The sequence below is a fragment of the Rhincodon typus genome, chromosome 19 (genome assembly GCF_021869965.1).
Source record: "Rhincodon typus isolate 14 chromosome 19, sRhiTyp1.1, whole genome shotgun sequence".
Classification (NCBI taxonomy): Eukaryota; Metazoa; Chordata; class Chondrichthyes; order Orectolobiformes; family Rhincodontidae; genus Rhincodon; species Rhincodon typus.
Window position 1 is genome coordinate 12267917 of NC_063350.1, and position 13958 is coordinate 12281874.

Genomic DNA, 13958 nt, shown 5'->3' on the forward strand with positions numbered 1-13958 from the left:
AGATAACATGCACAATGTTCTGCACGTACAAAAGAAAAAAAAAAAAAGGTACGTTTCCAAGTTTCTCATGTTCATTTTTGGAAATTAAAATTCAATGGGCTGAAATATAGCCAAAAAATGTAACTCCTGAATTGCATCTTGTATAACACCAATGGTCATGCCTTGCCTATACATGCATGAATAAAACCCATTGTACCTGGACAAAAAAAAAGTTAAAAGGTAATTGCAATAGATACAAGTTGTTTTGGAGGGCTTTCCAGGAGGCCTATGTTTGATATAATACAGCAAGAAAACTAACTATCTACCCTGTATCTATGTCTATCACATTTGATTTCATTTCTATCACACCATGTCATTCCCAGAACAACTCTCCAAATCAGTGATAGCCTGGAATTCACCAGCATTCCTTGCAACTGCACCATCTTTGGAAGCCCATTGTACACCCGGACAAACACTGTCAGCATGAAGCTGCCCTGAACGGTTCCTGACATTTGTTCCAGACTTGGCAAAGCTTTGGGGGCAGGGGGTGAAAAATCAGCATCTTGTTGTGCAGGTGAGGGCTGGCAAGTCCTGCTGGATGGGATGGTGTAGACAGCACTTCCTCTTCTCACAACCCCAGCAGTTGTGGCCATCACACCAGACCCTTCTAAAAAGGTTAGTATGCAGTTCTGTGTGGTCTCAGCTATCTGGGAGGTTAGTCCAACGCTGTGGGAAGGTGGCTTATTCTGTCAATGTAAATATCACCATCTTAGTTCTAATGGTTACTTCTACTGGGCCCATTCCCCCCAATAAGGCTCATGCTTTTTTACGGTCACTCTTATCTGCAAGATCTTCTGTCAGTCATTGTCACCCACTCCTACCTTCAGCACTAAGCCTGCACACCATCAGTGCTGCCTAAATCACTCACTTCCCCATCTGCAAAAGTGACAACTGTTCCACCCACTTTCATCTCCCTCAATATCTACTTCTCTCATTTTTCAGGAGGAACAACCCACAACAGGGCAGAAAGTCTCAGGACGGGTGGTAGCTGTCCAACACTCAGCTCTCCTCCACTTATGTGGGGAGCCTCCTAACTCTGACTATCCTGAGTAGCTCGTGGTTGACTATGCCCAACTCCTGGACTGGTATCAGAGATTGCCCTTAACTTACTGTGCTGGGATACCCCAAACAAACACTTGGCTTGATAGAGGTCCATTGATGTTTTGACAAGTTCACTTCCTTTGTATCTAGTTAAGTGTCAGGGCAAAACCGAAGTAATGCAAGCCTGGTTGGTATCTGTAAAGGGCAAAGTGTAAAACACACAAAAAATGCAAAAAAGGGATGCTATGAGTTCCCTGGTAGGGTCAGAGTGAAATGACAGCAAATGAAGAACAAAAGGTACAGCTTAGCTCACTCGATGAACTGGGAGCATGTCTGTATCAGCTTTGCACTGATTGCTGCACTTCAGGCAGCAGCAGTAGCTAAGTATACAAGTGTACTTTAAGTGGATTGGAATGTGCCATGCAGATTCTTAGAAGCTGGCACATTGGATGCCAACACCTGCAGACAAATGGGGGAGGGGGGGCATGTGGCTGGTGACCATGGAGCATGCCTCGAAATGTTGGCGCTGGTGAATTGGCTACGTACCTGATCTGGTTTCCGTGTCAAGGTTTCTCGATGTACAGCTCATTCGGTGCGCTTAGCAAGATAGGAAGCTGAATATTAATGAGAGGAATCAAGCAAATCAGTGAGTCAAACAAGTAATAATACCCCTCAATTGGCAATTCAACACTGCTTAGCAAAAACTCATGTTGCTGGTCAAAAATGATGCACCCAACGTAGAGATCAACCTTGGACTTGTTGAATTCTGCCACAAATCTTGCCAGAGCCCACGGTGCTCAGATTCAGTCCAATGTATTTTGTTGGTATGGTAAGACGATTTGGTCCAACACAAGTGCCTTTGGTGATTGATCACAAACACACTCCGCTTATCCTTTCTTTAGTTCCTTGTATTACGGTTATCCTAGGGGCTTCAAAAGCCCTCTTGGCAAGTTAGCTGCGGCCACATTTACTGCTGTGTGCGTGCATGTGCTCATGCGTGTGCGGCACTATTTCCTATTCCCAAGATAATTTATTGAGCTGAACGCATGTTGACAAACAATATCTTCCCCCCACTGCCTAGACAGTGGAACTTCAATAAAGCTGTACTCAAAACAGGAGAGATATTGCATTTACTCTGATTGGCATCGATCACTTTGTATTGAGACACAATAGCAGCATACAACTAATTCCCATCACCTATATACAAATAATATTGCCAATGTTGCTGCTTCACGTCAACACTGAAAACAGAGTGCAGGGAAGAAACTATAAAAGGAAAATGAAACAATAAAATGCAGAAAAACAGTGATTCCAAAAATGAAAATTTTACTAACAGATGTGGTCACACCAGGCTCTGCCATGTTCATAGTGTACATGTGTTTATTTAAAAATACAAACGAGCACAGTTCATTGCAGTATGTTAAATTTACAGAAATAATCTGTAAAAAAAGAAAAGAAAACCTGGTACACATCAGTCTGTGAATACTAGCCCATCAGTTAAAGCACATACTAAATAGTATTTTAGGCAAAAGGGAAAAAAAAAGTAAAATTTCTCCATTACAATTCAGACTGAATAAGCATCTTTTAATATATATTTATATATATATATATTGGCCAGTTTCACAAGTACATGATAAATGTGCTACAACAGTTCAACAATGATTCATAGACATGGAACAGGAATACCTAACTGGATAGCTGAAGCACAGGAACGTGCTAGGATTGGCGCCCAAAATAGGTCGTCAACACAGTGGTACACTGTGTAAACACTAAAAAAAAGGAACTCCAGTTGAAACTGTAAATTAAAAAGCCCGCATTCTTAAACCAAGCAGCTTAATTCACGATTGGCTCAATAACTACGACTGCTAAGACAGATCAGATCAAAACAGCAACCCATCTTTCCATCCCCTCCCTCAATCAGATCTATAGGCTGAGACCTTTTAACATTTCATCTCCTATTAGAGGAATACTGTGTTACCACCACCCTTTTCCTACCATAATTATGAGTTACATTTTGGGCAGGCACATGAGTGGGAATAAAGAGAAAAAAGGGCTGATAATGAATATTGCATCAGTTTTCAGAAGGAGCTTAAAATGGAAGCAGGCAGTCAATGAGATACAGCATGATGCAGATTAACCCACAGTTCCATACCTCCAGTCGAGCCATTAGGTAAGGAGTCCTAGAGGTTGGTGCAAAGTAGCACAGGCAGACATTGTAAAGCTGAGAGCAATTTCCTTGTAGGTGCATTCAATTTTGTAAACAGTTTTCTAATAATTATGACATGCTCCAATACCTAGTTTGTCCCAACTAGTTGCTTGGCCTCTGTTGATAGGAGTTGATGTTGATTTAACACAGAAGTTTCTGCCTCCCATCTACATCAAGTAGGCAGTGAAAGAAAAATGACCAAACCCCTACAAAGTGGACAATTCATATTTTAGGCTTAAACAATCACTGCTTTAGGTACTATTTAGAGTTCAGTATGGGCCATTGCTCCCAAATGAAAATATGTTAGTGAATAAACTAGATTCATTGCTCCCCCGAGTCAAACATAACCCAGGCTGCATGTGTGGAGCTACAGCCCCAGTAGGATTTGTTCCCCATGACTGGATAGTAGGGAAAAGGGTAACAAGGGTGCAAAGAAAAGGCCATCTATAGTTCAATTTAGTTTCAATTTCACTGCTTAGGTTTAGCAGTAATTCAGATTAGAAGATGTTCACGATCTCTCGATAGGCAAATGCATGGCTTTAAAGCATTGGTGCAGACAATGGTGATGTACATTAACAAAGCCCACACAATTCCTACTCCTGCGTTACAGTTCAAAATGTTGTTGGATTATCCAGAGTCTTGGTCCTGAGCAATTAACACTTCGATCCAGTGTCAGCTTCAAGTATCATTAGTTCACATATAGCGTAAATGAAGATGCAAACTACAGCTTTCTCTACAGTACTCCAAAATAATTGTGCTTTACCTCAAAACCAAAAGATCATCAGTATGCCCACCCGCATAAATTATTTTCTCCACACAAGCTATTCTCATGGCCTTTCAGTGAGGTTAGCTATCAGTGCAGAACTAGGAGTCATTTGGTAGCCGAGACTGTATACCCAGCAGGGAGCTGATTCAACCCGTCCCAAGTTTACTTCACGAGGCTCTCAAGATTGAAAACAAACTTTTGTCCCATCAGTCTAGGATCGGTCTGAGCTCAGGTCCAGATAGCCATGATCTTATCCAATGTCAGAGCAGGTTTGAGGGGCTGAGCAGACCTCTCTTGCTCCTAATTCATGAGTTATGTAAAAAAGCAGTCATCTTAATTGTATGCTTGACCTGTCTGCATCCCTTCTGCCCTAACTAATTTCTCAACTCAAAACCTCCTTAAAGCCATCGTGTGTAATTCTGTATAAAAAGCTGACAAACCTGCAGAAATAAAAGGGCTCAATTAAAGCTTGGCTTTAGAAACAACCAGTATTCTTAAACTGGGCAGAGGAAACATTTTTAAAAAATATGTTTAAAATTTTTGAAATATGAAAATGTCATAATCCAATACCTCAGGGATGTGTCACCACACCTTGCTACCACAGACATCAGGAACCCACATCGGTAGAAAGCTCACGAAGTGACCGTGAACACTGACCAGAGAAAGATGCGTGGAGCGAGCTGGGTGACCAAATGGAAGAAATCTACAGAACACACGGTAGGTGTATAAATCAGCTAGTTAGTTTTCTTTTGCTTCTGTTGATCTCAAAATTGAACAAGCACCACCTTTTGCAGACATTTTAAACTTTCTGGCTTTGACCAATCCTCCCTGCCCAATTGAGGTTACATTGCCAAAATTTCAGTGGAATAAAAATAAATAAAGGACCTCAATTCTATTTCGGTTACTGGGTCAGCTGTCCAGTTAAGCTACAAATGATGTAGAGTTTTTAAAAATGGAAAAAGTCACAAATACTGGAATTGTAGGCAAGTTCATTCTGGTACCCTTTCTCTCTCTCTCTCTCTCGCGCACTCTAACCTGAGTTGAAGCATTAAAAAGTTGCATGTCTCATAAAAACAAAAAAAAAAGAGGAAAACCATTCACAGTTAAAAAAGAAAAAAAATTCAACTTAAACCAGTGGACACATTTAAATCAAGTCCCCTTACTCTTTGGTGACAGGGCCTCTAAATTCGAGTTAACTTGTCTACTCCTGTTTCCCCAAGTCAAGCTGAAATGTTTTTTTTAAATTTTATAAATACAACAAAATACATATTCACAGCAATAAAAGGCCTCATAAGATGTCCTTCTCTCAAAATGGTTCCAAAGATCAGATATAATTTAGAGACAAATAGTTACTCGATGGAGTGCAAGGAGCCTTTAAAATGCACAACGAGGAAGAAAGTACTAATTTAACAGCACACTTTTTAAATTAATTACAATTGTTAAGTAAATTAAAAATGAGCTGTAGATACTTCCTCATTGACAAAAGGTCTAAAAGAAAATTAAACCTACAGCTTACAACTACATGGGCCCCAATGGGCTCAAAGTTGCTGCTGGATGTTAGTTACTATCCAATAACTCTGTCTAAAAATGATTTCATCTCAGTCTCAGAAAAGGAAACCCAAAGGGTCAAGAAACAAGCACACACCAGACTGGAAAAGTAGTCACTGCTTATCAAATGCTCTGGAAGCTATATCCAGTACCCCAGCCATTTTGTTTTGACTGCTAGCTACTCTAGCATGGGAGGTGCAGAAAATCACATGACACATCAGTACAGTTTCACAGTTTTCAAGTAGTGCTTTGGGGGAATTCTTGCTTCCCCTCCCTCCCTCAAGAAAGGAATGTCTTTAAAAAATCTTGATGGTCCATTTAAAAACTTCAAAATTTAAAAACAGAAAAAAGTTAACATTTTAAAATTGCTTTTGACCAGTTAAATGCTCAAAGACCAAATGGAACCAAGCCAATAGTAGCCATGACATACATCTCTCTCATGCCACATTCCATTAAAAGAAATCACATTCAAAAACTTGCAGAGCAATAACTGGAGATTGAAAGACCATAACTATTCAAAACACATGGCTTGCAAGGCACTACATCATACAGCAACTGGAGCACTCCCTCCCCCCCCCCCCCCCCTACAAAAAATTAAAATTAAAAAAAGGTCTTTGCATTTCAGCCAATCTTCTGGCCAGTGATCCAAAATTTATTTGTGGGAGTTCTTGCAGGCCCAGTGAGGAGGGGTTCCTTAATCCCCACCTGATAACATTTTACTACCTGCAAGTAAAGTGGGTACCATTCAAAACAAACAATTAAAAATTAATTTTAAAAACAAATTTCAGCATAGGCATTTAAATATAACAAAATCAATTTAAAACAAAATGCATAATCAATTTACAGTGGTGAGGGAAAGAATGCAATACACATTCCCAGCGGCAGAGCAAGTTAGGTATGGAAAGGGGCCACCACCACTCCAGGTGTTGCTGAATGCAACCGTGGAGGACAAAGTGGATTCCTCGTCTGACTGGCCTACAGATCTGTGCATCTGTTTTGCCTTCACATCAAGCCAAGGCAGCACTCACCAGCTCAAAAGTCATAAGTGCAATGCTTCCTAGAGCCCTCAATTCCCAACTGTCTACCTCCAACCTCCACAACATTGTCTCTGGCCCCATAAAGTAGTCAGGGTGTATCACTTAAATATAGGCGCAGAAGGGCACAGTTGCCAGCTGAGGGCTCTTCAGCTTCAATTGGTTGAATCAACCCAATTCTGGAATTTAACTCATTTTACCCCAACCCTCAAACATTTGATGTCAGCTCTGCCACTGCTCCTTTCAAATGAAAAAATTCTTTATACAAACAATCCTTTAGTTAAAATTTAAAACCTTTCTCATGTTAAATCCATGTATACAATCATTTCGCGCAGTTAAAAATCAAACCAAACCATTTGTTCGACCTGGATTCGCATTCCAGTTTGGTGGTTCAGACCAGAGGTCAGTGACAAATGTTAAAAGATAAAAGCAAAAAAACCCCTTCAAGAGAAACACAGGATGGTGAGCATTCAGTCTCTAGTTCAGGCCGAACAGTCACCTGATTCTTCCCCACGGTTCAGCAGTGACCAGTTTTGAAGCAGGTGTACTCTGATTTTATTTTTAAAACAGGACTGCAGCTCTCAATTTAAAAAAAAGTTATTGCAAGGTTCTAACAGTATAAATGCACCAATCTAATCAGTGCGAATATATATATATATTTGTTTTGCTTTTCTTCCTCTTAAAACAGTAGCTATGGAACCACAGAGTTTTTCCTTTTTCCTCATTAGATAAAAATGTATCTTCTCCAGCTCAGAGTGGCTTAGGCCGGGTCTCACTCAGCTTCAGCCACATCAATAGTTAAAATTCAAAGTCTTCATCAGCCATATCAATGGCCCAGGCAAACTTCTCGCGTTGGGTTTTATTGTAGATCTTCTCAATCGGGATGCCCCATTTCTTACACCTATTTTTAAAACAAAAGGAAGAGGATGGAAAAGGGAAAAATACATAAGCAGAACAGTCAATAAATACTGGAGCAGACACCCATCAGTTCTAAGTCAATCTATTTCTTTCCCCCCAACCCAGTCAGTTTCACCACCTAATTTCAACTAGGTGGTCAGTTATCACCTAATATGACCTGAAGGAATGCTGGAGATCTAATGGAATGAGGGAACATGTGATGGATATATTAAAAAGGAGTTAATTGGGTTTGAATTGCTTGTATGAACATGGGGTATATATCAGTGGGCTGAGAATTTTAACACTGTGACTAACTGGAATAATGTTCTCACATAAAAGCATGGACTTGAATTCTGTTTAAATGCAGTTATCTTTTGGAATATAATGCACTCTGAACAAAAGCTTTCTAATCTGTGGGTTCTATCCAAGTGGAAAAAAAAGTCAATTCCATGGAAGAAGGGTCACTAAGACCGAAAACGTTAATGCTGGTTTCTCTCCATAGATGCTGCCAGACCTGACTTTTTCTCAGCAACCCCTGCTTTTGTTCCCGATTTCCAGCACCCACAGTTCTTTCAGCTTTTTAAAATTCAATTCCTTGTTCTTCTAAGCCAAAAAAAGCGAACTAATGCCTTTCAATTTTTGTTTTCTTCAATCATATGAAACTCAATGCAAAAAATATTGCCCATCATCACTTCAGGAGTTCATTCTTGCTCACTAGCTTAAAATAGCTCCAGAAAAACTGTAGATGTTGGTGTGTTTACCTAGCTGAGACCAGCACCCGAACTACTAATCTTCACACAAATCCAGAAAAAAAACTGTCAATTTCATTATTAAATCCTTTCATACACAGAACAAAACTCCAAATCCAAATTGGTCTTTTCTTATCCATTAGGTTGGAGACCACTTCCTCTAGCTGTTCATTACACATATGAACCACCCTTGTGAAAATGTCACCTCTCAGGTTCCTTTTAAACTGTCCTCCTCTCACCTTAAACCTATGCCCTCTAGTTTTGGACTTCCCTACCTTAAAAAAGGTGAATAGCAAAGGCCTTTCCCCTAACAATTAACACTCAATTTCATAGATAAGACAAAGTTACTTGCAGTGTAGCTAGAGCCAAGGGAAATAAACAGATCTGTTTAAATTAGCGAACAGACTTTTAGTCCTTTTCACCTTCAAAAAAATCTTTTAGGCTCTTTACCAGCCCTTTGCTTGTCAACAAGTTTAGGCTTCCATTTTCACGTTTCTATTTGGGAGCCTATTCTTAAATCATTCAAATTTCCTGATGTGTTTTTGATATTCTGTGGACAGTTATCATATAGTGTTCTCTACGTAAGCCAGTCAACATCTGTCCTCTATAAAACTGACCTCCTCAAAAGCTTTGTTGCCATTAGTCTAATCAAGTTCCATTCCTTCCCTTCACACCTGTGCTTGTTTATACTGTAATCAGTTCCTGATCTAGAACCCAAATTTAGATTCTCACACATGGTATAAGAGTCAGGTAATTTAACATCATTGAGGTGGAAACAGTTCTGAAGGAAAGTACAAGAATAGGAATTTCAGGGTCTCAGAGTCTTAAAATAATGACTGGTAGACAAAACGCATACAAGCCTTGGCTGTAAATTTCAGAAAAGAAAGGTTGCAGAAAATTTTACTTGTCTGGATTTTGAGTGCTGTATGACTGGAATCACATGACACCAGGTTATATAGTCCAACAGGTTTATTTGCCTATGGGGTGTTGCTTCTTCCTCAGGTGTAGTGAGAGATGAGGTATCAAGGCATAGAATGTATAACAAAGATCAAAGGATCATACAACTGATGCGAATGTACTGAATAAAAACTTAGACTGCTAACACACTTAACCCTCCATGCAGCGAATGTGCATTTGCAGATATGTTCTATTTTGTTCAAAAAGCACACAATCTGTAGACAGTCAATGGTGCATTTTATAAATTCCTGCTTTGGAAATAAAACCAGTCTGACTCCAAGTTAAAACAGATTCTAAACAAGGCCTCACACCTAAAATGCATTGGCTGATCTGAGATATTACCTCTTGTATATACTGATAAAACCTTTATAGTTATCTCAGGGCAGTAACTTGAAAGAAATTCTGGGATTTGCATTTTAAAATCAATTGAAACTTGCCGTTTGTTTCTAAATGATTAAGGATTTAACAGGAGACAGTCAGCCAGCCATTTTAGGTTTTTTCAATATATTTGCATCAGTAAAAGATTGAAGGATCATACCACTTATAAATTCTGTCTTGATACCTCATCTCTCAGTACATCCAAGGAAGCAGCAGCACTCTGAAAGCTAGTGTTCAGATAAACCCATTGGACCATAACCTGGTGTCATGTGATGTCTAACCTTGTCCAACCCAGTCCAACACCAGCACCTCCACATCATGGCTTTGGAAAGATAGGGAAATTCTCCTTGGTAGGGGGTGGGTGGGTATGTGTGTGTGAACAGAAGTTTCAAGAAAAGGCTACTTTGGATATTTTAGATTTTGTACCTCCAATAAAGGAACTGCCAATTCCCACTGGGCAATGAGAGATTTCCTTTGGGACTTCAAGATAACCAGTGAGTGGGAGCTGATTAATACAACGGAGTTTAAAAATCTTTCCGTCAATTGTTAGTTAACCATGCCTACAAATTCTGTGTTTGTTTATTGTGCATAGAAAACCCTTTACTCTTTGCTCCAAAACTTTCTCCACCACCCCCCAGTTGGTTTCACCCTGTACTTATGAGTAGGATCTTGTGTTGTTGTCAAGGAAACTTCACTAGGGAGAGCCCAACTGAGTCAAATACAAAACAGAATCTTACTTACCAGGCGATGCTGATCCTAGGATCCAGGTAATTGAGTTTGGAAGTCCCAAGAGCTATCTGCTTATTTTCTTCCCGGTCAGTAGCCTGAACTTCCAATTTCATCAACTGGTCTTCAAGCCGCTGGAGAGCTTTCTTCTTACTTTCCACAGATCTGTGCGGAGAAATAAATCCTATTAATGATTACAGAGTTCTCCAACAAGACTTCATCAGCAATAATAAACAGAGTTTGGTTATTGCTGTTATAAAAGGACCAGACAGGAACTCATATTTTAGGATTCAGCAGTACAGATGATTGATGGAACAGATACACGCACCAGTAAGTTACGGGCTGCTATTTTAAGGTGGGGAGTCTCAAAATTGTCAAGCACAGGACAAGTAAGAGTTTGTATTCTCACATTTCATAACTCACCTGATGATTAGTGGACTGTATGGAGTTCAATTTGAAAAAAGATGAAAACAATCTAAACCCATCTGTGGTTTAGTGAAAAGGGTACCCAGATAAGAATTTAATTGCACAAAATTAGTTGGGTGCTTTGCAAAATAAAAAAGGTTAAAATATCCCAAGATCATGAAAAGCTACTTATAAATACAAGTTTTTTCCTAATCTATTCTGTGCAAACTTGTAAGAAATTATGGATTAAATTACAGGACAACAAAAACAGAAGTTTCGATACTTTAAATTGATTATGCTTGTTGTAATAGCAGTAAGGCAATAAATGCTTAGATAATTTATGCTGTAACAATGTACATTACAGACAACAGATTTAGATGTTAGATATTTATACATTTTACTTTTTATTAGCCTTGAAGTGTCAAGACAAATCGACAAGAGTGTTTGGCAAAGCACATGGAACCTTGGGCCTCACAGGAGTTACTAAATATGGAGGATCAGCTGAAATTGTCTAAACTTCAATTAGGCCACCACTAGACTACTGTATTCAGTTCTAGTCAAAGAGGATGAGAGCCTTTGAGTGTGCGCACACAGGAAATTCACCACAGTTGTTCCTGGATCGAGGGATTAGCTACATAAATAGGGTTGGATCAGCTGATATGTGTTGCCCTCACAGCAAAGGAGGCAAGAGGTGTACAAGATTAGGACAGATTTAGATAAAATGCATAAAGAAAGTTCTCTCTTCCATTAGCTAGCAGTACAATGGTCTACATGACATGGATTTAAGGTTATGGCAGTGATGAAAGAAACAGCCTTGACATAGTAAGTGGTAATGAAGTGGAATTTTCTGTGAAAAGAGTGGAGGAGGAAGGGACAAAAGGGAAATCGGAGGGACATGCAAGAGAAATAAATTTATATAGGGGATGCAGTGGGGCAATGGGATGGATTAAATTGTTTGAGTGGTGGCATGGGCTCAGTGGGACAAATGGCCTCCTTCTACACGATTATGACCCTAGCATCAAATGAGCTTCAACTGAGTAACCAGAGCTGCTACTTGACAATGGCAGCTAATTCAGCTTCATCCCTTTTGAAAGAAAATAATTGTATAGACTTCTTACTTTCTACATTTTTCATCTTTTCTAACTTTATAGTCAGCTTTGGCACCCTTCAGCTCTCTCCTGGCTAGTCCAATTTGTTCTTTCTTTGCATCAATCTAAAAAACAGAAAAAAAATGGAGAAAATATGAACTTGAAAACCAAAAACTGATTTCCAAAATAAAATCAAGATTTGACAACAAAAGGTACTGTTGAAAAAAAAAGCCACAGTCAAAGTTTTTCATTCTGCACTCATCAGGACAGAAACACAAGAATACCAAATCTCAAAGGGGATAATAATTCATACTGCATAAGAGGGCACTGACTGGTTGGAAAACAAATTGTACTTGGTAAAGGTGTTGCCAGAGAGTTAGGTTAATTTCATGAATGGCTTAAAAGCCACTATCTTCAGTCCTGAAAAATGCACACAATCTAATTCAGATTACCCTGGAAGGGTAAGTTGTCTCAAATAAAAAAACAGAACAAGTGAGCCAAGCCCTTTCAAACAGTGACAATACAGCAGCAACACGAGTAATATTCTCCACTGATGTGATGCTGCCATCAAGCCAAAAAGTCATTCAGCTGATCAGACAAAGTATTTAAAACGTAAGTGAATTTTAGCACTGGTGAGATGTTGAATACATAGGCTACACATCCCAAGGATCAGTGGATTGTATAAAAAAAACTCACCACCTGGTCTGTTTGCAAAAAAAAAGTACTGAATATACTCCGACTGCTTGAAAAATTCAGAACAGTGTCGAAGAATTGATTGGCAGCTGTAATTGTACATACGCTAAACACTTCCAACTGCACTCAGAATTAGACCAGCAACGACCGTATCAACTGGGCTTGCTGTGTGGCTCAGCAAAACATGCTAGAATTTGTCCATCTTCACATGCAGGCCTGACCTTTGCAAAACAGAAAGATGATGTGCATGCATTGTGCCTTTGTCAACTAGAAAAGGGTTTAGTGGACAGATAGTCCATGATGGGTTCTCCATGGCAAATTCCTCCACCACAGGCACTTGTCAACCAATCAATCATTCTCTCATACTATTGTTCTTGCAATTCTGTCCCAAACAGTACAAGATTAGAAGCTTTGCCAGTATGTTTCTTTTCAAGCAACGCTCATGTTCTGAGCCACCAAGTGATTTTGTCCAAATTTATCCATGGAGATGGTGTCAGAAGAACGGTTAACAACAATCTATTTTACTGTTGATAGACAATGAATAGGCAACCCATCACATTATCTTGGTCTCAAACTTAAATTTGTAGTTTACTTAAAAATCATAGCGACAGAAAATAATGAAGTGAAATCTATTTTTTGTAACAAAGTGTATTCTTTACCTGTTCTCTGCAGTATTTTAAACAAGTCAAACATTATAAATAACTCACAGGAGAAAAGCTAATGCAAGAGCGTGAGCGAGAGAAGTACAGAGGGCAAAGCAACCAGTGACCCAGGAAAGGCCAAGCTTGCAGCCAAGGCAGATAGCCTCTGGTTTACGGTAGGAACATTCAAAGAAGTACAGGGAGCCATCTGCAGAACCAGTTTCTGGTATACCTAAAAACCAAGTACCCCTTTCATGGAGACTGCTAGTGACATTTCAATTCCTTAGTAAGTTAACAAATAAGACTATAAATGCGTGCAGTAGAATGGTGATCAATGTTTAAATATATCATTTTAGGCTTGGAAACCAGACAGTCACAAGTACCTTTTTTTTTAACAAAATGTGCCCACACACAACTTTCCCTCAATATGGCTGAAATTCAAACCTCATTTTGTGGAGATCTGTAGGTGCATATCCATTTCTTCATGCTCTGTATATCTTGTACAATACCAGTTATCCATATTCTAATTGACAATGTTAAAGATTATATTTTGCAGCACTACAAATAAATCCCAAGATGCACTATGGCAGCATTATCAATACGTTAAAAATATGCTACTAGGACAGTGATCAAAATCCTACCACTTGGATTGAGTTGGAGTTTGAGTTTGAGTTTACGAAAAATCTTAAGAAGTAACGAGGCAGACAGGTAGTGATGTCTACAGAGGGAATTGTAGAGCTTTGATCTAGTAAGCCAAGAGCATGACTGCCTCAGTGAAGTCAATAAAATT

The 13958-nt window shown here is 39.3% G+C and overlaps 1 protein-coding gene across 3 annotated transcripts in view; it reads right to left on the reverse strand.

Annotated features, from left to right (window-relative positions):
* Nucleotides 1–2442: 2442 nt before the first annotated feature.
* LOC109934590 (DNA topoisomerase 1) overlaps nucleotides 2443–13958 on the reverse strand; it is a 78320-nt gene continuing 66804 nt past the window's right edge. For all 3 annotated transcript variants that reach the window (XM_020533314.2, XM_048608247.1, XM_048608248.1), the window contains 3 exons: nucleotides 11865–11959; nucleotides 10357–10506; nucleotides 2443–7535 (listed from right to left, as the gene is read on the reverse strand). In XM_020533314.2, the coding sequence (XP_020388903.1) occupies nucleotides 7433–7535; nucleotides 10357–10506; nucleotides 11865–11959 (348 nt within the window). In that variant the 3' untranslated portion in view covers nucleotides 2443–7432. The remainder of the gene's footprint in view (nucleotides 7536–10356; nucleotides 10507–11864; nucleotides 11960–13958) is intronic.